The sequence below is a fragment of the Electrona antarctica genome (genome assembly GCF_951216825.1).
Source record: "Electrona antarctica genome assembly, chromosome: 18".
Lineage (NCBI taxonomy): Eukaryota > Metazoa > Chordata > Actinopteri > Myctophiformes > Myctophidae > Electrona > Electrona antarctica.
In genome coordinates this window covers 16,687,782-16,714,590 of record NC_136799.1, presented here as the reverse complement: position 1 = coordinate 16,714,590, position 26,809 = coordinate 16,687,782, and the positions used below count along the sequence as shown (strand labels likewise).

The following is a 26,809-nucleotide window of genomic DNA, read 5'->3' as shown; positions in this document are numbered from 1 at the left end:
ACAAAAGTCGTGGGTGTGTCTGAGAAGGCATGGCTTGACAGGTTCAGCAAGACGCCTTGATTTATCACCAACAAACAAGCATTATTATGAAAAGTGTACTACAGGTATACAGGTAATATGTAAAAGTTAAACATAATAGGCTACTGCTACTACAAGTAGTATTATGACCACTTAACATGGCAGCTGAATGGCTGCTGTGTTAAGTGTCAGATGGGTGGAAATCATGACAATAAACACAATGTTTTGGGCTGATCAAATAATTTGTAAGAAGAAAAACAAAACAAAAAGTGTTGTATCCTGCCTTTTTTTCTTCTTTCTAATTATTTGATCGTCCCAAAACATTGTGTTTATTGTCATGATTTGTCACGAGCCGAGTTGGCTTTGTCCGCGGCGTAAACGTCTTTATACTTTTTGAAATGTCTATGGGGAAAATTAACGGGGAATTATTTTCCGGGCCTCTTGTCGGGGGCGTGACTGCAACGCTCTAGTGGCCCCTGATCCAGAAACAGTTGGGAACCACTGTGCTAGAATCTAGCACGGTGGTGCTTTAAGATGATCTATCAGCATAGTTACTAGTATAGACTAGAGCCTGACCAATGCCACTGATTGAGCATTGATTTCTATCAATTTGAAAAACGTAGATTTAATTAAAGGTTCTATATTGAGAACAGTTCTCATGATTCATAACTATGACTTGCCTTTACTGCTGCTCATGTTAGAAAGCAACTAGACTGTGATTTGTTTTAGTTTTGAGGAAGCCATTGGATTCCACTAATTTAAAAAAAGGCTCCACTTGAAGAGAGTTGAAACTTGGTTGAGGCAAGAATCCACCACAGCGAACCCAAAGTTTATGTGATTTCATGCATTTCAAAGTGTGGATTCTAACACACTGGCTACGGAGCTTTTTGGACATTGCCTATCTGGAATTGTCACAGGGGCACAATTTAACTGTGGACAATCTTGATATCAGATCTGAAGGACCTGCTGACTCTGTGATGCAGACATGCAGTGGATATGTTGTGGGTTGTTTATTTAATAGGATGGTGGAAAGCGGGAGGGTTGGGAAGGCATGGGAGGATGAAGGGTGGTTGAGAAAGGGGAGTAAGGGGGTGAGAGTGAGAAAAGGGGGTGGGGCAGAGTTGAAATGCATTCTAATGATTCTAGCTGAAAACAGTTCCCAGAGAAAATATAGATCATTTTGAATATGAATGGAATTCAACCATCCATTACTTCTTTAGTGAGCGATGAGATGTTTGCAATGTATTGACATTTTTCATGTAGGGCATGTTATTACTCTATTGGTCTGGGGCATGTCAAAAGGCTATAGTTTCAATGTAGATGCTGCAGTGGTAGCATCAATGGTCTGTTATCACAAGCCAAGGTTTGTGGTTTGATTCTTACTGGGGCATAAACAGTACTGTGCATTATCTGCACATACTTTTGGTTACATTTAGGTATTGATTAAGTTTAGTTATGGTTAGGCACAGGCAAGGTAGTCTGTTTACGTTCTGGTATAGTTTTGTCAGTGTCAAGGTTAGTGACAAAAGTGACTCAATAATTCAGTGAGTTCTGTAAAGGTGTAATGACTTTGTATTTGGAAAATTACAATCTAATAATTAAGCTATTCATTTGCTGTTTATTGTATGACATATTTGAATGTACTGTATGGCTACAGCTGTGAAAAGTTGTGTTTATTGGCATTATGGTCCTTTGAACAAATAGATTAGGATTCATTAGGGTTCAAAGCTTGTGTTATGGTCCTCTTACCGACCACCCCGCGGCCACATCTTTATTTTATTTTATTTTGTTATGTCCAGCTTTCAGGGTCTGTGTAAACACAAACATTGAAGACAAAAGTGTGTAAACACAAACATTGAAGACAAAAGTGTGTAAACACAAACATGGAAGACAATGTTGTTGAGGACGCAAATTGTGATTGGCCAGAATGAGATGATGTATGATGACATTTGATGATAAGAGGGCCTCTCACTTCACACAGGTGTGATTTCTTTTCCTGGAGGAGTGTTATGCTCGGTGTCCTCTGTGTTGTAATTAGACCTGTCTGAAATGACTTTGACTCAGGGACACTGTCAGGGGCTTCTCTTTCACTCCATCGTATTCTCTGTCAGTCGCTCTGTCTCTGTCTTTCACTCACAGTCTGGCCCAAACACATCATCCACTCTCCATTCTGTCTCACTCTTTCATCCTTTTCTTTGAATCTCTGTCCATTTCTTTCTACATTCTCTTCCTTCGCTCCCTTTCTGCTCTCATTCTCTCCGTCCTTGTATCTTTCTACTGTACCTCCTACCCAATCTCTCTCTCCCTCCCTTTCTATTTTCCTCTCTCTAGCAGCTGACATGAAGCCTTTAGATAGTTCAGATGCCACGCTATAGTGAGTGAAGCATCGACGCAGCACATACCCCACCACACAGGCACATGTTTCACAGCCAGGCTACTGTAGGTGCACTTCTGTGAATGGTCCCCTGTCCGTGGGCCCAATGAAGGTGCAATGTACCGGTCCAGTTGTTTAGACTATTTTTAGACTGGTGTTTATGGCCGTACACATTGTGTGTAAAGGTTGAATAGCTCATTTGGAGATGGACAGGGCATGTCTCAAAGGACAACACAATGAGAGCCAGAAAGTTTGGCCAATTACAAGAACGAATTTTAAACTCTGTTCAGTGTGATATATCTGAGAAATAAATCACCTGGCATCAGCTTGATTGAAGTATAATTGAAAATCTGCTCTATTATTGTTTCCACCTGCTTATTTTGGAAAAGACACCTCAGTGTCTTTTCCAAAGCCTTCAGTCATATTTTGGTGATCAGCCATCAAAACTAGTTAAAATCAAACACTGATTCCCCTTCACAGAGTGATTGTTTGAGCAGGCGTGTAGAGAGACTCGTAAATGTCACACATCTTTCTTGGTTCACTTATCCATATCCCTGGGCTAGCTTATACAAGACACGACAGAAATAGGCAACCTTTCTGCTTCAACCTGGCACACGAGAGTTGACAGAAAGCAGCGTTTAATTGAGGCTAAACTCCCCTTGAACCGTCATTTAAACGCAGCAAGTGTGTAGATTTCCTTGGCTTTCAAAGGTGTGCATTCTCAAGTGCAAACGGTGACAGGGAAATATGCCACTATCACATGTCACTGTCTAATTTCCTTTGAGTGCTGAGTGTGAGATATTAATGAAAAGTTTATTCATAAGGAAATACCCGTGCATTTTGCTGACACACAGAATACAAAATTTGCTCTGCTCCCAAATATACGCCGTAAAAATGTGTTCCTAAACAGTTCACATAAATCTAATGGTCACTATACAAATGCGCAAGGGCACTTTGTGACAAACACATTTGACTTGACTACAAGAATATGCTGTGTACATGTTGGATGAAAAGGTTGTAGTGTGTATGTAGATGTTTTGTTCAATGTTGTGCCTTTCTGCTCTCAGCTGTAGTTGATCGATGTAGATCTGTGTCCAACTTGGTATCTGTGTCAAACTTAGTTAAAGCGTATGATGAGACACCTGACCTACAATACAGGCAGTGTATGTGGGTCTCAGAGTGATAAGTGAGGACACAGGCATGCCCTCTCTCTCTCAGGCCCCTTTGCCAGTTCCTCCAAAATAACTCTAGAACTGGTTCCGTTCTACATTCTTGGGACCTTATGGTGCTTTCATGGAACCAGCGGCCATTTTTTGGTTCCAGTTCCGAACCAACTTTTAGGGTTCTGAACCAATTCATATTCAGTGGAAACACTCTGAACTGGTTCAATGTTAGGCGGGGATTCCGGGGAAAACCCCGGTGGAAAAGGGGCCTCAGAGGGCTTTTCAAAGAACCACATCCCTTGATAAAAGAAAATGGTCACTGACTCTGTGTTTCTACAGCAATGTATGTAGCTGCTTGATTGTTTTGTAGATGTCGCTGTTAGTGTGATAATCTGTGATTGCAACTTTAAAGACACTGAGGAAGATAGTATACAGTATGATTTTTAAAGGATATTTTAATAACGTGTGTGTGTGTGTGTGTGTGTGTGTGTGTGTGTGTGTGTGTGTGTGTGTGTGTGTGTGTGTGTGTGTGTGTGTGTGTGTGTGTGTGTGTGTGTGTGTGTGTGTGTGTGTGTGTGTGTGTGTGTGTGTGTGTGTGTGTGTGTGTGTGTGTGTGTGTGTGTGTGTGTGTGTGTGTGTGTGTGTGTGTGTGTGTGTCCACAGATCGGTGCCAGGCTGATGGGCATCTGTGGATGAAGAAGCATGGCGTCGGGGTCCGACTTCAGAGATGGTCCGGTGGAGAGGGGGGCCATCCCCCTGGATATAGACAATGTCCACATGCTCCTGCAAGGTGAGTGTCCTCTTACCTACTTACTGTAACTGGCTTCTAATTAAGACTATTAACTCAGTTAACTCGGTTATTTTGTCAGGCTGGCAGCCCTAATTAAAACACACTGTTGGTTAAATGTTTGTGTTCAATAAAACTGTTCTATGCATCATGACGCACAGAGCATATTGATGGCTAGCTCTGGTCCATTGCCTTACTGCTCTTGGTGCCAATTAGCCAATTTTGTGAGAAAAAAAAATCCCTTTCTGGCCAAAAAGTGCATTTATACGTGTGGTGGGGGGCTCAAAGTGCGTCCACTAAGGAAAGTAGGCTTTCTAATTTCACAACCCGTCTTTGTATTGGTGAGTAGGTAAAACATTATTTTTATTTTCGCTACAGAGGAGAGGCTGGTCTGCATTTATGTGATCCTCGGAAGTCGACAGTAACATTGCTCTAAATGCGACGGCATTAGAGCTATGGACCAGAGCTAATTGATGGCATATCAAGATCTGTCATAAAACTAATATTATTACACATACTTCCAGTTCTGTTTGACACATCGGCAGTCGGCAGACATAATTGAAATGTTTCTTAACCACTTAAACAGTCTATTCTTAGTAAAAATGGACCTGAGTCTCGAACTGCTTTTCGATTTTAGCTTGTAGATCTGCTATTTTTGGCTTATGTTCCCCCCAAGCGGTTAAGGTGCTTACTGTAGTGTTTGCAACATGTGAGCAGACACCTACAGTACATGGATGGAGTGTAAGCATATTCAAAGCATAACAGCCCCATTTTATACAGAACATTTATTGTGAACAGGTCACATGGATATAGTACTATGCACGTGGACACAAAATATAGGAGGTCTGCAATTGTGGGGTCTCATGGGCTAGGATTTACACTGAAAAAAACCACCGTACCAGTTTCAGATATATTTACTGCATTATTTTCTCTGAGATAATGTTGCATCTGCTGTTCTTGGCGTTGTGTTTAAGGTGCTGTAGATTTGTTGTTTGATGACTCTGCACCTCCTGCATAAGGACATAATTTTGCTCTTGGGAGAAATAAAACTTTTGAAGCTTTGAAAATTACTCTTGCACTGAGCACAGCACTCTGCTCTTAAAGGTAATGAAAAGTGATCATTTGATTGGTCATGATTGAATTCACTTCCAACACGCTCACATAATATTCAACCTACTCAATCCACCTCACCACTTTGCCACGGGTACTCATCACCACACCACACCCACCGTTGACTGCGCTGCCGGTTTACCTGTTTATTTAAGGGCAAATTAGGGCCCTTAGCCTTGTAGATAAATTAGATATTTATTCAAGCAAACAATATAGAAATCATCACCTTATAGTCATTGAGAAAAATGAGAACTCAAATCAAGACACTCCCAAGATCTTTATTATCTGCTACTCTCTTCCTCAGTTTTCTGGGGTCAGAGTAGTACATATTCATCATGCCTTTGCTTCTGTGTTTAATGTTTGTTTCTGTGGTAACATAATGATTGTTAGACCTATTTGATCCCTGTCCACCCCAAGGGAGCAACTTGATAACCTCACCTCTCTCCAGCTCTGTCCCTTCCCATTTCAAGCCTCATAGTCACATCATTGAGGTGAGAGATGTGACTCGTATAGCAAATGCTCTTCTAGTGGGACAGAGCAGGAGGCTGGAGATAATAAATGCTACATGGCATTAGCTAAGCTGTGATACTATAAGAGTTTTGTAATTCAACACTGTGCATGATGTTGGTGATGAGGCATCAGAAACACGTACTGTTCAATGCTAATTTGACAGCATGACATTTGGTGTGAGGGGTTTGGTATTTGGTATCATGCTCCTGCTAGGCTAGTGGAGAGGTTTGATCCAAAATTAGACGGTTTTTGGTGACATCAGCCCTTCTAAACCAAAGAGAAGATAATACTGTATCTACATTCTAGAACTAAAAACTGTGAAACTCTTCAATTCCCTGTAGGTATTCCAGTTTCATTATGATTTTACTATGTGGATGAGATTGCTCTAAGGTGACATTCACACCAGAAAGCTTTACTGCGATTAAAACGAATCCTGCTGCACATTGTCAGAAACTGCGCTTCGTTTGGCAGGTGTGAAGCCTCATTAGAATCCTAATGCGCATCAAATAACCGCATTCTACTTCGACCAAAAACGGGGGTTTCGCTTTGCTTCCAATCGCACTTGATTTCGATTCGGTGTAGGTGGGAATGCAATCCGCAGCAAATAAAGGAAATGAAGCAAACAATGTGGCGGGTGAGGAGCTGAACACAGTTGGAGACGGAGAAGGCATATTTTACGCAGCGCAAAGATGTCCCGTTACTGTGGATCGAAATGAGGACGAGTACAGTAATCAATTGCTTAAGGAAACGCATAAAAACACGGCAGTGTATAGCCTACAGAATATTCTGTCTGTCTGTGCGTGCCGTAAACATGGAGTGCTGTCACTGTGTGGCGACTGGGGAGTAGGGACTTTCATCTCGATAAACTGTTATATCAGTGCGCTCAGCGCTGTGCCTCCTTGCCCAAAAGATCAGTGCATGGCTGCGTGCGTATAGTGAGAGAGAGAGAGAGGGGGGGGTCTTAAGGTGGCTTTTGTCCTATTTGATTGTTTCTGTTTCATTTTTTGGTATTATTATGTGCCAGAATTGTATTGACACCGCTTTTTTCAGCCATGATGAGGCACTCATATCCTCTAAGACACTCAATAGCTGAACCTGTGGGCCACATTATGAAAATGGCAAGGGGCCAGTTGATGAAATGACAACATTAATGATACTTTTTTTTAATTTGCTTTATTTCCACATAATGTATGAAAATACAATTATTGCATTTTCTTGAATAATTCGGTGCAATTAGCACATTCAACTGTTTCCATAAAGCAAACTAATGTGCATTGTCTGCTACGTACTGTATTTTTCTGTCTGTCTGTCCATTAAGTGGGTTAACATTAAGCTTGTTGGAGGCGTGACTTTGAGGATATTAAGCACATTTGATTGGTGGGCCAGTCAAAATTGTGCCGCGGGTATCACTGCTGTAAGGGTTTGTTCCACCATTTGATCTCAGGTGGTGATAGTGGTTCTCACTGTTGACATAGCTGTAGTCTATCCAGACAGTTCTTTCACTGGTAACCTTGAGCACAGTTACCATGTTGTCTCACAGGAGGCTTGACACAGTATAATGGTTGGTTAATTGTGATCTGATTGGCTGCACTTGTAATAGATTCTGACACTGAGTCATGGGTTGCATTCACACACGTCTCTCTCTCTCTCTCTCTCTGTCCCCCTTTCTTTTTATTTCGTTGTCTCTTTATCTTTGCTTCTCTCCATTCTAGCTCTCCCTGTCTCATCTGAAGTGCCATGTATCTTATTACCCAGCCCCCCCCCCCCCCCCCCCCCCTCCTCTCTCTCTCTCTCTCTCGTTTCATTCAGTCTATTTATTTAAACAGTCTATTTATTTCTTATGCTGTTTCGCTTTCATACCCTTTTCCTGTCTTGCTTTTTTGGCAGCATAAGTTGCCAACACCTCTGTCTTTCTTTCTTTGTCTATCATTTTGTCCTCTGCTATCCTCCTTTTTGTTATATATTTTAATGTAATATCTCAAAATGTATTCATCAATAGTCTCTTGCTATATCAAGGTCACAGGTGTGTAATAAAAAGCAATAAACAGGTAGCAGCATGTTATACAGTACATGCCATGTAATCTACTAGAATTTCGCGGGCCTTCGGCCCGCTCATCCCAGAGTTGCGTTGGCCCGCGTTGCGATACAGAAGTCCACAGATACAGAAGTGCACAGTGACACGCGTTGTATGCAGCTGTTTTGTGTTGCAGCGCGCGTGTAGTGTTGTTATCCATATATGCGCCTCGGTTCGTCCCGTTTGTTCCACGCCAGGTGTCGACGCAGTCGTTGGCGCAAATTTCTTATTATTTTAACTGTGTATTTAATTGCGGCTAGTAGCACACATTTTTTTTTAGGAGCACGATGAAAAGTTATGAAATAATGTGTTTGAGGGCCCTCCTATATACAGCTTTAGTCCCCACACGTCTCAATATTTGCCATTGACAAAGAACAGAGAAATTAGGTCGAAATGCCGCTAAATATGACGTAAATTAAAATGTATTATATATATATGTTTTTTTAATTGAATGTAAATACTTTACTTATAAAAAAACCTGGCAACCCGCACCCCGCGGTCATTTTCCGCTAACCGGAGCGGTGCTCCCTAGCCTGCTGGAGGGGTTCACATCATCCCATGCAGCCTCGAGAGGAAAAAGAAGGCAAATAAATGCAGCCTTGAGGCTACCTCCCAATGTGGTGTTGTGGAGCTTGATCACCTCCTCGTCCTCCTTTTCTCCCCAAATTGGCAATGCCACATTTTTTTTTAGGAGCACGATGAAAAGTTATGAAATAATGTGTTTGAGGGCCCTCCTATATACAGCTTTAGTCCCCACACGTCTCAATATTTGCCATTGACAAAGAACAGAGAAATTTGGTCGAAATGCCGCTAAATATGACGTAAATTAAAATGTATTATATATATATGTTTTTTTAATTGAATGTAAATACTTTACTTATAAAAAAACCTGGCAACCCGCACCCCGCGGTCATTTTCCGCTAACCGGAGCGGTGCTCCCTAGCCTGCTGGAGGGGTTCACATCATCCCATGCAGCCTCGAGAGGAAAAAGAAGGCAAATAAATGCAGCCTTGAGGCTACCTACCAATGTGGTGTTGTGGAGCTTGATCACCTCCTCGTCCTCCTTTTCTCCCCAAATTGGCAATGCCAATAAATGCAAAAGTTGCCTAGTGTGAATACTTCCACAGCCTAAGTAGTAAAGGAGAAACTATCAGTCTTCTCCGAAATCGGTCAATGTTTGTCAACTCAGCACGTGTTGACAACGCATATTAGTAAACAGAAGCCGTATGTGTGTCACACCAAAAGTGGTGACCTATAGAATCCTGTACATAGAAGCATCACGCAATCGTCTCCCTCCCTGTGTGGGTCACGTGGTGGGCTCTGAGCAAATGGGAGAGAGAATGTAGTGTTGCCAGGTCCGCGTATTGTAAGCGAGTGGTAGTGTGTGTAAGTAGCGTGTTGAATGGCATTTTTTCGGTGCTTGTTTTCATAGACGTGGCAACAAATTAGGCGGGGGTGTCGGTGCTTGTGGCGTGTTTGTGTTTATTATTGATATTGATATTGTTTGCGAGTGTGGACGGGAGCCGGCTTTAGTGGCAGTGCGATGACAATTGTTACGCGGCTGGTGTCGAGTGTGGCCGTGCGGCGCGACATGAGGAGATAGCCGTGGATCGACGCGGAGGGTAAGGCTGTGTCGTGTTAGTGTGTTGTTGCAGTGTGTGTTGCAGCGTGTTGCAGCGTGTCAGTGACGTAGTAGCTGGTGCCTTTTGTTCCTGTGCGTGCTTTTGGGCACATGTTTTCAATTGTAATATAGGATACTATACTGTTGGAAACTACAGAAGTGCAACAAACATCTTTTAGAATAAATTGGTTTGCTACTCTGCTTAACTATTTTAGGCACACGTGCTGTTCTCCTCCCCTTATCTAGAAACAATGTTTTCTGGATCAGTTTAGTGAAGTCTTGTTAATGTTTTCCCAGCTATGTCACTGCCAGATGGCTCAGTGTGCCGGGTGGATGATGTAAGCCTTGTGGCCCTGCTGACAAGCATCTTGTTAAAGTAATTGTCCCAAAGTCTGCTTTTCTCTGCATATTTTTTGTGGCCGTGAGGATGAAAGAGTAGAGGCTAGTTTAACCTAGCTGTTCAGGGTGAACGAAAGTATGTGAATGTATAGGCTATGTGTAATGTTTTCATTGGCAGGAAAGGTCGGGAAGAATAGTGCATTGAATTACCAATTACCTGCTTAATAGTATAAGTAGTAATCCACTGCTGAGTGGAATACTGAAAAGTGTAATCCTAACATAAGCTTAATTTAAATGCTTTACAATCCAGATGATTTTCATAAAACATGCCGCCCCCCTAAACATATTTAAGAGTAACCGCCTAGTTAAAGAAGAATGAAGGATTGCACGTAAAACATATAATCAAGCTGTAAAGAAATTATTCTGCAAGGATGGGCCTGTTTAAGAAAGCTCTAACCTGAATGCATGTTGGGACAATGTGCATTACAATGTATAGTCTGATTCCACCCTGTGGCACCATGAAGGTTCACAGAATTTGCATACTGCTGACACTCGACGATCGAATTAGGATGATTTAAGCCTGTATTAATGCTACCGTATAGACAAAGTTCATGTTTTTCTGTAGGGTAAGCATTTTTCTAAACGCACAGCTCGAGAATTTGTGGATACTTATGGTGTGTGATGTGATTGCTTTCAGGGAGTTTTGTCATACAACCCTTTAATTATTTGATGATGTGGCTCGGCAGGAAGCCTACATTTGGAGTCATACATCATAGATATATCATAGACGATTTATGCCAGTGGTGACTGGCTGTGCAGTGTGTGCACATGAAGGGCTCCATTTTTGTCTCATCTTTCTAAAGCCACTATTTGGTGGAGACGATAAGTAACAGATATGGACATAAGGTTAGACATAAGTTGCAAAAGAGTGGCAACGCATCGGTAAGTCCACATAGCAGCAGGTATGTACATGCTAACCCTTAACTAATTTATTGCGGCTAGCTGTTAGCATAAATCCCAGTTCCAGGTGCCACCATACGCGTTCACTTTAAGAGTCTGAGTTTGCCCCCGCCCTCCACACACACTCGTGTGATTATATTTTCAATCCCATAGCTGGAGCGATGGGGTGTTGCCATAGCAACCGGACCAATGTTAAAAGCTGCTGTGGGACTCAACCATTATATACTGTAGACGGAGAATACATTGGGGTCCGTATACAGGATATACGGACCTGGGATATGACGTCCCCTAGAGTCGGGGTACGGACATGGGAAAGAAAGAATTAAGAAGGTAGTAGTCTGTGGTAGAATTGCCCCTTGGAACCAGAAGGTTCCCAGTTCGATCCCGGGCTCCCCCAGAGTTTGTGTCGAAGTGTCCTTGAGCAAGACGCTGAACCCCGATATGTGGCGACTGTGGCTCAAGAGGTAGAGCAGGTCGTCCAATGATCCATGGGTCGGCGGTTCGAATCCCGGCTCCTCCTGTCTACATGTCGAAGTGTCCTTGGCCACTGAACCCCACATTGCTCCCGATGTGCTGGTTGGTACCTTGCATGGCTTCCGCCACAATCGGTGTATGAATGTGTGTGTGAATGGGTGAATGTAATGCACAATCTATGTAAAGCGCCTTGGATAAAGGCGCTATATAAATGCACCATTTACCATTTACCATTTAACCCCTAATTGCTCCCGATGTCCAGCCTTGTATGGTTTCCTCTGCCATCGGGGGGGGGGGGGGGGGGTGTGTGTGTGTGTGTGTGTGTGTGTGTGTGTGTGTGTGTGTGTGTGTGTGTGTGTGTGTGTGTGTGGGTGTGGGTGGGTGGGTGGGTGGGTGAATGTAATGCACAGTCTATGTAAAACGCCTTGGATAAAGGTGCTGTATAAATTCACCATTTATTTACAATTTTACAGTATTCCTCCTTTTTGCTCTGAACTCTCTACAAGGTCATCCCAAAGAGTAGCGCGCCTCATGTCTTGTCATGACAGGCCTGAATCTGCTGTGCCTGAGTGTTTTAGAAGTAGGCGGGACTTGACTCACCTGTTTAGCTGCAGGCTTGACTTGCTGCAGTTTGAATATTAGCTGGTTTGACGAGAATTACAGTTATTTAGTGGTTGATTATGTCTGTGCAGACTGTGCTTATCGAGTTATGGATAATTCTAACGCTGGAGTGAGCACAGTTTGTTTGCTTGAAGAGGTTTAGTTTTACACTGATGTACAGAAGAATGGTGGTTTTCTAACATACTGCTGATACAAAACTATTGATGACATAATGGGTGAGTTATTCTTTAAACTGATATTATAACCTTCAATATGCTTTGATATACTACCATTCTTTTAAGTATATTTTTATTAGCAATATGCAATAGTTCTATATAATATAGAATAATAGTCTATATAATTCCATTCTATAAGAATAGGATAACAACCTGTGTCTTTGTGGAACCAGTAAGGGATTGGTCTAACATGTAGGATCATGTTGTGTTGTTGAATTAACCATAATCCTTTCACTTTTGTGCCCACAGTATGCCAAAGGGCAAGTCAATATCTCAAGGCACACCTGTATTCATAGCAAAATAGCCTCTATAATACATTATCAGTCTTATCACTCTGTTTTTATTTACTGATGCCAAATATAAGGTTTAACCACTTATACACTATTTCATACAAATAAAGCTAAAATTAGCCAGCCCAAAACATATTGTAATGCAATGCATTGTGAGTTTGGGAATGAAAAATGTAAAAAAAGAAATGCCAGATTGAGTTGTACAAAAATATTTTTTTAGGGTATAGAATTTGCCTCTGTATTGGGAAATGAGTGTGCACAATGTAAACAAACAAATTATCTACATATTTACATATTACCTGTATATCTTATCTCAGGCACTATGGGTACAAAATATATAAAGGTTTTTGTTTTCTTTTATTGATCTCTCTTCCCCGTTGCTCCCCTTCTCTTCTGACCGTTTTTCCACTATGGAAATAACACAACATTAGAACTTGCACGAAAACTAATTACACCCACTTGTTTACTAGTGTAAATCTGTGATGTGACAATAAAGATGGTTCTGATTCTCTACTAGTCGTAAATTAAATTAACAGATAAGTTACAACTATTTGCATTCCTGGGGCTCTGGATGTTCCGGGGACCCCCACACGGACCCCCCGGGGGTCACATGGTAACTCTGTCATTTCCCGGCCGTTTCGGACGCGGGGCGGCTTGCCGGACCCTGGGCACGTTCCTGGGGGTCTGGATGTTCCGGGGACCCCCCAGGGACCCTAACACGGTAACTGTCATTTCTCGACCGTTTCGGATGCGGAGCGGCTCGCCGGAACCGGGCCAGCACCCTGGGCACGTTCCACATCTGGATGTTCCAATAAATTTATATTTGCACCACTAACTTTTTTAAGATATATATATATAGCTTTTCTGCCTTTATTGATAGTTTACAGTGGGGATAGACAGGAAACTGGGAGAGAGAGACTGGGAGTGACACACAGCAAAGGTCGTTGGGCTCGGGACTCGAACCCACAACTTTCTCTCAGGCTGCATTAGAGCCTATATTATGTGGTAATACTGTATATCTGAGTCACTCAGTTGGAATAGATTCTGATGATTAACATTAGACAGCCTGTGAAGTCCGTCCATCCACAAGAGGCCTTCTGGCTTCTGCTAAACCGATCAAGGGGAAATCCACTCTATAAACTTTGTCAGCCCACAAACACAGACTGACAGAGATGGACAGACAGACTGACTGAGCTAAAAGGAAATCATACAAAAACAGAACAGGAAAGCAGATGGGAAAGACGACGGAGACAAACAAACTAAGTGACAGACCACAGAAACACATTCTGAGGAAACAGATGAAGACATTGACAGACTAATGTACTGTAGGAGAAAATATGCAGAGGTTGGATGGACACAGACCAACCACAATAACTGACATACAGTCTAACGGACAGCCAGAGGGACTTGAACCGATCTCCTAGAGCAGTGGTTCTCAAACCTTCTCATGGAAAGGACCTCCAAATTGATACGTAGCCTATATCACGCAGAGTCCCATCTGAAAAGCTTTTGTGCTAGGGACCCCCAGAAGAGAAAAGTTACGTTAATAAAATTCAAAATTATTAAAAATCTTCCAAACATTTTAGATATTTTTCAAACTTTTTCAAACATAGCAGATGTACATGATCACAGCGTGGCACAAGGGACCACTGACCGGGGTCCTGGGGTGTGTAAAATGTACAGGCTGTGAATACAATAGACCATAACCTGTTGAATCCTGAGTTCAACTGCATGAACCTCAATCCTATTGTCTTATTAAATATTAATGGCAAGGGAAACTGCTGAGCTGTAACATGGGAATGTTAACAGTGGAAATGTATGGTAAAAGAGCTTGTGAACTAGCCTGGTTAATAAACCAGACCGAATCAGCCGTTGGCAAAAAAAAATTGCCTACCAGCGGATTACGGTCTGGCGAGGCTCAGTAGCACGCCTCTTTCCTACAACCGAGAACAGGTCGGACCAATCGGGACACGGTATGCAATATGGGCGGGCTTTGGTACAGTGACGTTCAATGCTTGAGACCTTTGACTGACAGTAGCTCTGACCAATTGCGTCAAAGAGAAAATGTTTGAACCCGCCCCCCGGGAAATGAAATCCAAGTGGAGCCAGCCCAGACTAATATACCGCGACAGTGTTGTGTGATATTAGTCTGGCTTATTAGCCAGGCTACTTGTGAACTGCAATGAATGGGTGTATTTCTTGTTTTGATTGTTGTCTCCACCAGGCCGAAGGCATGGGGAGAGAGTATGTTTTGCACTCCGTCCGTGTGTCCGTGTGTGTGTGTGTGTGTGTGTCCGTCCGTCCGTCCGTCTGTGTACAGCTAATCTCCGGCACCGTTAACCCGGTCGATGCCAAATTTTGCACACACCCTCCCTGGATGCCAAAGATGAACCTCTGCCCCAAATTTTCTCCTCCAGATTCTGTCCAAAAATCCCACAAATCGTTACACACTATCTCTATAGTCATGTGTTCAAGCCGGATCTATCCGATATTTCATATTCCATCCTAATTGGCTAACATTGGGCTTTCAAAGTTGGCAGGATTGGCCCGTTTTGAACAAAAAGCCTCAAATCATGCACGCAGCGTGCAATTTACGTGAAACCTCCACAGACTTTCCTACTAGGCTGAGGAATATATCCCACCCTTTTCACATTGGCCTGTTATTGCGCCACCAACAGGTGGATTTTTGCAAAACACATTTTTGGGACAAAATGCCTCAAATCATCCAATTGCCATCCAAGGCGTAAGAAGAAATGGCACCCTTTTCACATTGGCCAATTATAGCGCCACCAGGAGGCCACAACCTGACCTGCCCTGTTGGAGACCTGTGCCCCGATGGGCACTTTATCTAGTTTTACATGTTCTTTGAGTGGTTTTCATGACCCTTGGTGTCATACTCACACTCCATAGAGTACTTAACCTTATTGATTTGACGTGAATTGTGATGTTAAAGTGAAGATGATGATGCTATGATCACATTGTCACACCACAGACTTTTAAAAGGCAGCCTTTGTTTGATTATATGAGACGATCAATAGTTTTTATGTTTCACCCTTGGCATCTGGGTAAAACCACAATATTGCCAAATACAAGAGGTTATTTCTTTTTTACACGAATGGACACTGTCCATACTGGCATTGATTTCATTATTATTAAGACATTGATATTACATCGATAATTTTAATGTTTCACCTTTGGCATCTGGGTAAAATCCATAATATTCCCAAATACAAGACGTGTTTGTCTTTGACACTAAAGCCAGTCGTCCTCGACTCTTCCATGCTGGTATTGATTTCACTGAGGACAGACGGACAGATTATTATACTCCAATAATGCTCAACAGGTCAACTCGTCTCAAATAAATCTCTCTGTCGCTGCAAACCACAAGGTCCAACTCTCCATCTCAAATCCAAAACTAATGCAATGCCATCCCATTACTGTATTTCTTAATGCAAAAATAACAGATGCTATTTGAGCTATGAAAAAGAAAAAGGCAAAATTGACAGATTGAAAATGGATACAAAATATATATTTTTGGGGGTATATAATGTCCCTCTGCATTGAGAAGTGTGCACAAATACTGATGTAGTACTGTATATTCAAATATAATTCATACACTGACTATACTGTCTGTTAAAATAATTCCACAACTGCAATTAGTGGATATTCTTCTCGTCTTTTGCATTGATTTTCTTGACCCTTTGTTTAATGCTTGTGCTCCATAGAGTAGTTAACCTTATGGATTTGATTTGGATTCTGAATTTGAGAAGTTGATAATGGAACATAATGCTGTGATATTGTCGCACCAAATACAGACACATACTTTTAAAAGGGAGCCTTTGTTTGAACAGAGGAGACATTTATGTTAAATCGATTTATGTTTCACCTTTGGCATCTGGGTGGACTGATATTATATCCATCGTTTTAATGTTTCACCTTTGGCATCTGAGTGCACTGATATTATATCCATCGTTTTAAATGTTCACCGTTGGCATCTGGGTAAAACCCATAATATTGCTAAATACAAAAGGTTGTGTTTTTTTTTACACTATTGAATTCTGTTCCGATGGCGTAACTCCCCCTGTATAGAGGCTTATTTACTCCAATAATGGTCTTTTATTAAACTCTGTAAGCCTCAGGATCCAACTCTTCATCAACATTTTTTTTTTCATTTCAATTCATTTTTTGGGATGGTTTACATATTTTCATATTCATATTTTCATAACTTTGGAACAGGAGAGCTCAAATTCTATTTTGGAATATCCTGCGTGGGGACCACATTTCTACTACTCTTCCCAGAGGGTTTGTCAAGGGGAGATAGTACTACTTCTCAACCAGTAGGTGTCCTACCCTAACCCTACACCAGGTCTAAATGTCGCAATAAAAGACCACCTCCAATCACTGCAGATGTGCTACTTTTATTGTATTACCAAACTATTGGTTAAAATATTCATTATAATAAGCTACGTATTCAAGCTTTAAAAGGGTCTTTTGAATTCATGGATTGGGTCTAATAAGTTCAATGGAGATGCACTGCATTCTATGAGACTGCACAAGACCATAACGCTGTGCGTTGCAACTTGTTGTGAGCTTATACAACAGTTATTTTCTCTGGCACAAAACCAAATATGGTATAAATCAGGCATAACAATGGTGAGTATAGGGCTTAGCTAATAAAAGTGAACAAGTTTGCAAGTTGCCTGATAAATGAATTAATTCTCTTTAATAAGCATTCTTTAATAAGCACCAAATTACTTTAACCCATTTTGACCTGAGATCAGATTCTAAATGTCTTCTACATCCTGACAGTTTTCTGAAAGAGCTATGTTTCTATGTCAGTCGTTCTTTGATTTTTTTAAAATAGCAGACCTACAAGCTCGTAGCTCGCCACTCGGTGGCGCGCTATGAGCTTGTAGATCTGCTATTTTTCAATAGCTAAAGCATAACATAATGCTAACACCAAAAGGGGTTCCCGCCCAAAATGGGTGAATGCTTTGAACACCCACATTTTTTTTGTGCTCACACTGTGGCTGTGGGTGTTCAAAGCATTAAGGTCATTTGGTATTTACTATTTATATGAAACTGAAGAGTGAATTCAAGTGAATGCGCCAGTATTTCACTTCAGCAAACAAGTTAAAGAACGATTATTCTGTCACATCCTCAAGCGTTCGTTTTTGTTTTGCATGTGTACAAATATGATATACACAATCAATTCCTCATACGTTTTCTCTTCTTTCAACAGTGGAACAGGAGCAGATTCAGAAGAGAACCTTCACTAACTGGGTGAACGCTCAGCTGTCCAAGGTGAGCTTATATAATCAGTACAGGGTGACAGTTTACAATGTACTGTAGACATTCATTGCACATGCGCATCCTGGTTTGTGCAAGCTGCCTTTAATAGTGGGTGCGTGACATTAATAGTGTAATAGTGGTGCTTGTGTTATAATAAAAAATATTATTGGGGTAACACATATACATTTCTCTGAACTTTGACCTTTCACCAAACAACCACAGTAGGTCACTTCACCTTTTCTTTTCAAACCATGTGAGAAGGTCATATTCTCTCACTTGTAAAGGTAACATTTTACTTCACCAAATTTGAGAAATGTCACTTCATAATCACCTATTCTAGAGAGACTTATAATCAGAGGTATTGCCATGAAAACCTATTGCCAACAACATGGTAAGAGGTTGAGAGGTTAAGATAACAAGGACGTGTTACAAAGTAACTAGGATTGAGTAGTGGGGGTTTAGACATAAGGTTGAGCACATTGTTGTTGTTTCATTAAGTTAAATTAAGCCACACCATTTTGGGGGTATTAATCACAGTTGGCCCCAAAAAATATTCCATGCAATGAAATATGTTTTAATTCCAGCTGACATGAGTGATTGACTTTCACTCAAGCTGAGTGTTTCTTTAAGCGAAAGAAAGGTACAGCCTGAGCAAAACACATTGCTCGGGCCATCTTGAATGAAAGATCCTTGTTCATTTTTGGGCCAACAAACTTTCACATGTATAGGTTATGTTTGCTTATACTAAGCCACAAAGAATTTCCCTGCTTTTCTGTACTCATTCTTGTATTGGATAACTGACATATGAGCAGTTTTCCAACTGCTGTGCTGTTCACATGTATTCAGGGGTCATGTTTCACATGCATTACATTACATTACATTACATTACAGTCATTTAGCAGACGCTTTTATCCAAAGCGACTTACAATAAGTGCATGCACATTGTTGTGATTGTGATGCTGTTGTGTCCTTCATACAGACGCCATGTGATCATTGTTGTGACTGTGACGCTATGTCCTTCAGGCACTCTCACCATGTGCAGTAGTGGACACTGCTGGGCAGTGAGCCTCTCTGTTGCTCATTCCAGAGGTCAGCTGTGCATGTGACGGGGGGTGTGGCAGGGGTGGGTGGGATCACTAGGGGAGGTGCAGTGTTGTGTAAATATAGTCTGGAGGAGCAAGGTTCACAGCAAGTAGACAGACAGCGACAGACGGCCAATCCCCGCCCCCTACACTACACCAGTGATTCTCAACTGTTTTAATGTCAAGGACCACCAGTTTAATATGCATTAGGCCCTGGCATAGACCCCAGTTTTTTAAAGTTATGTTTTCATGGCATTTTTTAGGACTTTTATTGACAGTGACATTGGAGAGAGAGAGACAGGAAATGTGGAATGACTTGAGAGTAGGGGAATGATATTCAGCAAATGGTCCGGCCGACTGGGAATCACACCAGGGACTTGCTGATCAGTGCATTGGGAGGGTCCATTTGGTTCCATTTGTGCACTCTTGGAGTGACGGACCAATGAGGGCACCTTTGGTTCTTATCAATCATCTAACTGGGGACCCTTTTCTTTTCTTGAGGTGCGCCAGCCCCTCCTACATCCAGCTTTTGGTTACCGTCCACAAACTTCGTCTTAAACAAACATTAAATTCCCATTGACAATACATGGAGAATTTTATGTCATAGTGTCTGAAAAAATAGGCATAGTGTCTATTTTACGGCATGATGATGTACGATGATAAGAGCACCCCTCACTTAACATGGACGGGTGTGATGTTTACATGACTGATGACATCAATACATTGCTGTTGTTTTTTTTACAGTTATTTTATTTTTTACCTCAATGTAAAAATCTCTTCCTCAAGAGATGTGGACAAGAAAGCACACACAAAAAAAACACTAAACACTTTAACATAAAAACTAACAAGCACCAGTGTTCCTAGTCATCTGGTTGCATGCATTAGGCTATTTATTAAATAGCCCAATGCCTGCAACCAGATGAGTAGGAACACTGGTGTGTTAAATAGTATTTAAATGTATGAGTCAAAGCATTTACATGTTGCACCTTCTTCCATAACCTAAGGCCCAAACCACACCAATGCAACTACTCGCAACTCTTTGCAACCCCTTGCAACAAAACGGTTTTAAGGTTTTATGTCACACCAATGCAACTCATTGCAACTGCCATTGGGGATAATGGTTGCATGCAAATATCTACTTGCAGCCGTTTGTTAGCAAGGAGTTGCATGGCAAATCATTGGTGTGGTTTGGGCTTAAGTTACTGCAAGCTTTTCCTGGATTGCCTTCAATACTGGCAGAGCTGAGAACTGAAACGCCAATGGCAATAGTTTTCTGTTGTGATATGCCATCATCGTGCAGCCCTAGTTATGCATGTTTGGTCTGTGAGTGTCAGCCAATAAACTAGAGCCAACAGGATGGTGGGGAGAATTACTATCAGCTGTGGCCTGTTCACATTAGAGTTCACACTGTAATGGAAACTCAGATTTCAATATGTAATTGTATTACTTACACATCGCACATGTTGTGTGCCATACGGTACACTGTACAGTGTGTTGAATTCTCAGGGAATGGCATCTTATATCAAAATAGCCTAATGGGTTGACGGTGGGTGGATGTTGCTCCAATCCGTACCAAACTTGGCACAAACACTGATCTGGGGTCTGCCATGAAATTAGGCACACCAGGGGGCATGCACTTTAGATGGCCATAACTCTATGACCATTGTTAATGTAGTACATAATAAAGCCAGTGGAAACCTTTCACGTACCTGCTGTAGGAGTTGTACTTATTTTTGTAATGTTGTGACATTGCAGAGGAAGCCACCATGCATCGTGCGGGACCTGTTCAATGACTTTCGTGATGGTTCTAGGCTGCTGGATCTGCTGGAGGTGATGAGTGGGCAGCGAATGGTAAGTCTGTCTGTCTTTCTCAGACCAGTCCAGCACTAAGCATAGCATCAGTACATGTTCTTTCATCCGATTGATTCCATGGTCTCTTCCAGGGTCGTGAGAGAGGCAGAGGTATGTTTCAACATAGGAGCAATATCGAGACAGCTCTGTCCTTCTTAAAGAAGAAATCGGTAAGGGACTGTGTGTGTGTGTGTGTGTGTGTGTGTGTGTGTGTGTGTGTTCGCGTGCTTGTGCAAATCCTTTCCTATCCATTTTAGTCTCCCTGGTAAGAAAGAATATGTTTTCTCTTCCCAGATTAAGCTAGTCAACATTAACATTCCCGACATCATCGATGGTAAACCCTCCATCATCCTGGGACTCATATGGACCATCATTCTACAGTATCATGTAAGATTCAAAGAACACAAGAGAGAGTGTGCTGTGTTTGTTCAGTGTTTATCAGTTTTTCAGTTATTATACATAATTGGGTTATGGGAGAATTTCATATACCCTTAAAAGTCACACACTCAAAATGTTCCAGTGAATGCAATCTTTCTTTTATTAAATGTGTTTTCACACGGTAGTGTCTGTGTATTAAACATCTGCTAATTGCCTAAAACTCAAATCCTAGCCAGTAACATAAATTCCATTAAATGGAAACGGTACAATCTAGTAAAATCCTATCTAAATGTATCCTTTTGTAACCCAGAGAGGGTACAAATGTAATGACGTTGACATTCGAAGAATACATTTGTTTACTGTCAGAGTTAGAATAATGAACACTGGGGGATTTGACTGACCCTTGCTTGCATTGTTCTTGCAGATTGAGGAGCTGGCCAGTAGTCTGTCGTTCAGCTCCCGTCAGTCGTCCATGGAGTCCCTGGCCAGTCTGGACAGTCGCTCCAACTCCACGTTGTCCAGCCACTCCGCCAGCAGTAGCTCCCTCCCTCCGCGGAGCTCCCCGCTGCACAACCGCTTCAAGATCTCCGCCAAGAAAGCCCTGCTTCTCTGGGTCAGAGAACAGTGTCATAAGTATGTACACCCTGCCCCTAGATCCATAACCACACTTACAGTAAAGGTCCTTGCAGACTGGACGTGTTTTTTGGAAAACCGGTGGAAAAACGCTGCTAAAAATCTGCAAAACGCAGCAGTGTGCAAGGACCTTAAGTGTACCTGAGATCGGAACACCACTCATCACCACCAGTACTTTAGTACTGATACATCAGTGTAATTATCCGACCCGTCTATCCATCTTCAGGGCTGGCTGTACTCTGAATGTGAAGGACTTTAAGACCAGTTGGAGGAGCGGGGTAGTGTTCCTGGCCATCCTCTATGCCCTGCGGCCAGACCTGGTGGACCTCTCCAAAGCCAGGACCAGATCCAACAAGCAGAACCTGGAGGAGGCCTTTCGCACTGCCGAGAGAGAGCTACGGATCCCCAGACTGCTGGAAGCTGACGGTACGCCACTTTGTTCACATTCTGACACATACTGTAGCATGTACAGTACATGCTACAGTATGTGTCTACAGTACAGTAAATTCTTATGTGGTTAGGCCCACTAATAGTGTGTGTAGTCTGTGTACCATGTATACACAGACCTAGTTCCTTATTGTTAGAATCTGGCTCAATACTTCATCCCTGGTCAACCCCTTATCTTGTGGGGGGTGCTTACCGCTCCAACGTGTGGCTTTGTGTGTATGCCTACACCCCCTCCTATGTCCAGCTTTGAAGGTCTGTGTAAACACAACAGAACGCCCCTCACGTGGTAGGTGTAATTGTTCCCCTCCTATGTCCAGCTTTTAGTGTATGTGCAAACACAAACATTGCGTAACACAAACATTGAAAACGAAGGTGAGGACGTTATTTCTGATTGGCCGGAATGAGATGTATGATGATGTACGATAAGAGCGCCCCTCACTTCACACGGGTGTGATTTGTTTGTATGTATGTATGTATGTATGTGATCTTCTGCCCTAGCAGTGATATGTCATGTTCACAGTTTAGCAGACTGTTGTGACTGTGTTCAGGCCAGGGTGAGAGGGGATAATGCTCTGCCAGTCTGCTGACTCGCTTGGCTGTTGCAGTGATTTGAAACACTTGCTTGTTTGTCCCAGTTATTCCTGTTAGACACTTTATTTCCTCACATGATACTTGTTTAATGGTGCTGGGAAGGTTTGATGAAACTTTCACCAGGTACCAAAAATGCATAGATTAGCCTAATCTGTTATAGCACTGGCTTGAAATAGGAATTTCCAATTGCAATGGGCGATTTAGTGTGAGGCTTGTGATTTGATTTTGGATACAGATGTGGATGTTCGTGACCCGGATGAGAAGTCTATTATGACGTACGTGGCCCAGTTCCTGCAGTATTCCAGAGATCTGCCTGTACTAGAAGAGGACATGCAGGTCTGTGTGTGCACCAGTCTTTTTGCTTTCAGCCACTCTTGCTTCCACTTTTTCTACTGTTGTCTCCTTTATATTTTGAAATAATCCTGTATTTCTCTTCTCTTCTCTTCTCTTCTCTTCTCTTCTCTTCTCTTCTCTTCTCTTCTCTTCTCTTCTCTTCTCTTCTCTTCTCTTCTCTTCTCTTCTCTTCTCTTCTCTTCTCTTCTCTTCTCTTCTCTTCTCTTCTCTTCTCTTCTCTTCTCTTCTCTTCTCTTCTCTTCTCTTCTCTTCTCTTCTCTTCTCTTCTCTTCTCTTCTCTTCTCTTCTCTTCTCTTCTCTTCTCTTCTCTTCCTCTTCCCTTCCCTTCCCTTCCCTTCCCTTCCCTTCCCTTCCCTTCCCTCCCCTCCCCTCCCCTCCCCTCCCCTCCCCTCCCCTCCCCTCCCTTCCCTTCCCTTCTCTTCTCTTCTCTTCTCTTCTCTTCTCTTCTCTTCTCTTCTCTTCTCCTCTCCTCTCCTCTCCTCTCCTCTCCTCTCTTCTCTTCTCTTCTCTTCAGACACAGTTCCTGAGTCCCACTCCTTCTAAAAGGTCCTCTCCTGTCAACCTGCCTATTCACTACACTCCTGCAATCTCTGCCTCTCCTCTGCGTCAGGTAGATCTGTTGACTCTCTGTCCACCTCTCTCTTTTTCACTTATCATTCCTTCTTTACCCTGCATCTAAATTATTTGTATTGGTACAGAGGAGTCACTATTAATCTGTGTATCTACAATATGTGGCTGTGTCAGTCCTTCCTTATCATCTCCCGACACCTGATTCTCACCACAATCACCGCAACATCACAGCTTCCACTAGCTAACCATTGAACTACTACTGCACCTGCCATTGGCCCGCTGTAGTATGAACAATACCAGCTTTGATGACACACAAAACATTATCACTGTTGAGACACACATCATTTAAATGCCACTCAAACTGACGTGACGTTTGATTTATTGTTCTCTTTGAAGACACAACAGGACTCATACTAGCACAGCCACATCTTTGTTTACGTAAACCATTCAGGTCTTCAGAGCCAAATGTACTTGGGGAATTAATAGGTTGATTACTGGACAGGGCAGATCACGCAGTGCAGAACGAGTTGGTCCTGTTCTCCAAATTCACAAATGACAGGGTGTGACTTATTCTATCTTTCAAAATGATGAATGACAAACAGTAGAGGCCTTACGGCAGTCATCTGTCAACAGTCTTCTAGGTAGTAAACTCATGCCACATCACTCATACCAAATGATCCCAGGCCAGTCATCTCAAGTGTCCATTTGAGTTTCCACTCCTACAGATAATATTATTGGGGGGGGGGGGGGGGGGGGGCACTACAGATTAAATATGACATTGTTTAATTAACAACTCTTAAAATAGAGTAGTTACCAAGAATTCCCCTATGTTCAGATGTACAAAATAGTTTAGGAGTCACATAGAAACCTCATATGAACTTCTCTGCCAGTTTGATCATGTGTTTCAAAGACGCTACAGCTGTCGCCTTGTTCAGTTACATCATAAACACATTACATAACCTTCAAATTGAGCTTGCTGTAGTGAAACTTAAAATGAAGCTTATATGGCTTTTTGTAAACCCATGTCTGACGACAATCCAAAGGTTTGCAGTAAGTCTTTCAGTTTACGCTGCGGAGAAATCACATCCTGTCGCGACCCACGGGTTGAGAACCCCTGTGTTAGCATTTCTGCCAATGAGACAATTCATTGCTCTCAAGATCTCATACAGGTCTTTTCAAACAGTGCTGATAGTGGTGGGTGTACTAAGTAGAAGCATGAAGAATAACTAACAGACAAAAATATGATGCTTCTTTTTAAAGAAACATTAGATACAGTACTAGGAACACACGTACTTAGGCTCTTTGCCGTGTGTTCCTGTGTTCCGGTCATGACATTTACTGTATCTCCATTTACCATCTTATGCTGTAGTCTGCACATGTTTTTGTATGGATCCATGTGCATACTGTATGCACATGCACCCGCACGTGTGTGATCATACTGTATGTGTTCTCTGGTCAGGCCCACCTGCTCCAGTCCCAAACTATCAGAACTGCTTACAGTAGTACTGAGCCCACCAGAGCTGCAGTGGTAAACAACTCTTTCTGTTCTTGAGGCTTGAGCTGAGCTGCCCTGTGTTTCAAAGCACTAAAGCAGACAACTGCTTTGCTACGCAAAAACTAGAGCTTGAACAGGAAAACATTTTTTTCCCAGAAATGTCTTTCTTTACAACTAAATTGAGTCCAAGGACTAATAACTTTGCCCAAAAATATTGAACGGACTCCGAATTAACGTTGGCATTTCACATACAGTACTGTATGTGTGTTGTTGATGTAGTGATTCTGAACACCTAACCTCAACCTAACCCGAGAGTGATTGTGTGTGTTAGGGCCAATTCCATGAGGTTATGATAAACTGTCAAGCTATACGCTCATCTAAGCAGCTGCTTCCATTAACCCACTCACAGGTTTACAATGTTGTTGATATGAAATAGATTTCCCAAAAGCACTAAAACTAAATCCTCCTCTGCTTCATTAGAAGTCTATTTAAAATGCACATTATTAATTTCCTTATTTGCATTTTATTCATTACTCATTTCAGGGGAATCTTTTGCATATGCCTCTGAGACATACATACACGGTAATTTATCCATTTGTAACTCAGCGAGTGAATACAAATGGACCCTTTGGGTTCATTTGGTTACATTTGTACACTCTCAGACTTAAATGAACACTGACGATTTTACTGTGTATGTAATATCAGAGGCGTTGACACCATAGTAGCAGCCGTAGGTACTGTAAGAATCTTCTGTACCATTATCTACATGCAATGGAAAAGACATCTAGATTAATTTACCATGGATACAATGGTGCTTTTAAGAAACCTAGCTCAGGATAAGTGAGAACCAGTTTAGAGTACACAATGACCTAAAAAGTAAAATGGGGAAATATTCATAAACTGGCTGCACGCAAGTACACTAAGCAACCAGGCAACTAAGGCCTTAGCACACTAAAGACTTATGGCATAGTAAATACCATAGATCCTAGCACCCTAAGTCGTTGGCTGTATACTCGCTAAAATGTTTCACTGTTGAGAATCAACAGTGAACTGAACATGTCAACACTGTATCTGTAAACACTTCACGTATGACTCCAAACGGTCCAAGCTACAGTAGTCACCAAGAACAAACAAGAGAGTTGCTGTACTAAAAACTGTCCAGTAACCAGAAAACACCCAAAATTATGAAATGTGTTTTGGCCAGGCTAAATGTCTACATAATGAAAGAAAATGTCCTACCATTTTTCAGTCCATTTTGTTGTCCTTGAAATCTTTGCGGGATTTATATGTCAGGATACACTTGCAGGCTTGGACTCGTTCAGCAACTCTTCCCTTAAGAATATTCATCTCGAGTCACAGACATAATCATATTAGAATTCTGAAATACATAAATGGGCCCAAAACCTCAGTGTGGGTACAGGCAACGTATTGAATGAACCAAATGAGAGAATGAAACCCTGGGCGCAATCTTGCGAATGAAACCCTGGGCGCAATCTTGCCATAACCAACCTACGTTATTTGTACCATTGCTTCAGAGAACTAGAAAGATTAAAGACAAAG

General features: G+C 42.0%; 1 protein-coding gene across 1 annotated transcript in view; it reads left to right on the top strand.

Moving 5' to 3' along the window:
* Positions 1–26,809, top strand: part of syne2b (spectrin repeat containing, nuclear envelope 2b) — a 181,926-nt gene that overhangs the window by 3,907 nt on the left and 151,210 nt on the right. Inside the window, exons 2-10 of the mRNA XM_079527437.1 lie at positions 4,219–4,345; positions 17,799–17,860; positions 20,686–20,781; positions 20,874–20,951; positions 21,076–21,168; positions 21,584–21,792; positions 22,019–22,218; positions 23,066–23,166; positions 23,699–23,794. Coding sequence (XP_079383563.1) covers positions 4,258–4,345; positions 17,799–17,860; positions 20,686–20,781; positions 20,874–20,951; positions 21,076–21,168; positions 21,584–21,792; positions 22,019–22,218; positions 23,066–23,166; positions 23,699–23,794 — 1,023 coding nt within the window. The 5' untranslated portion in view covers positions 4,219–4,257. The remainder of the gene's footprint in view (positions 1–4,218; positions 4,346–17,798; positions 17,861–20,685; positions 20,782–20,873; positions 20,952–21,075; positions 21,169–21,583; positions 21,793–22,018; positions 22,219–23,065; positions 23,167–23,698; positions 23,795–26,809) is intronic.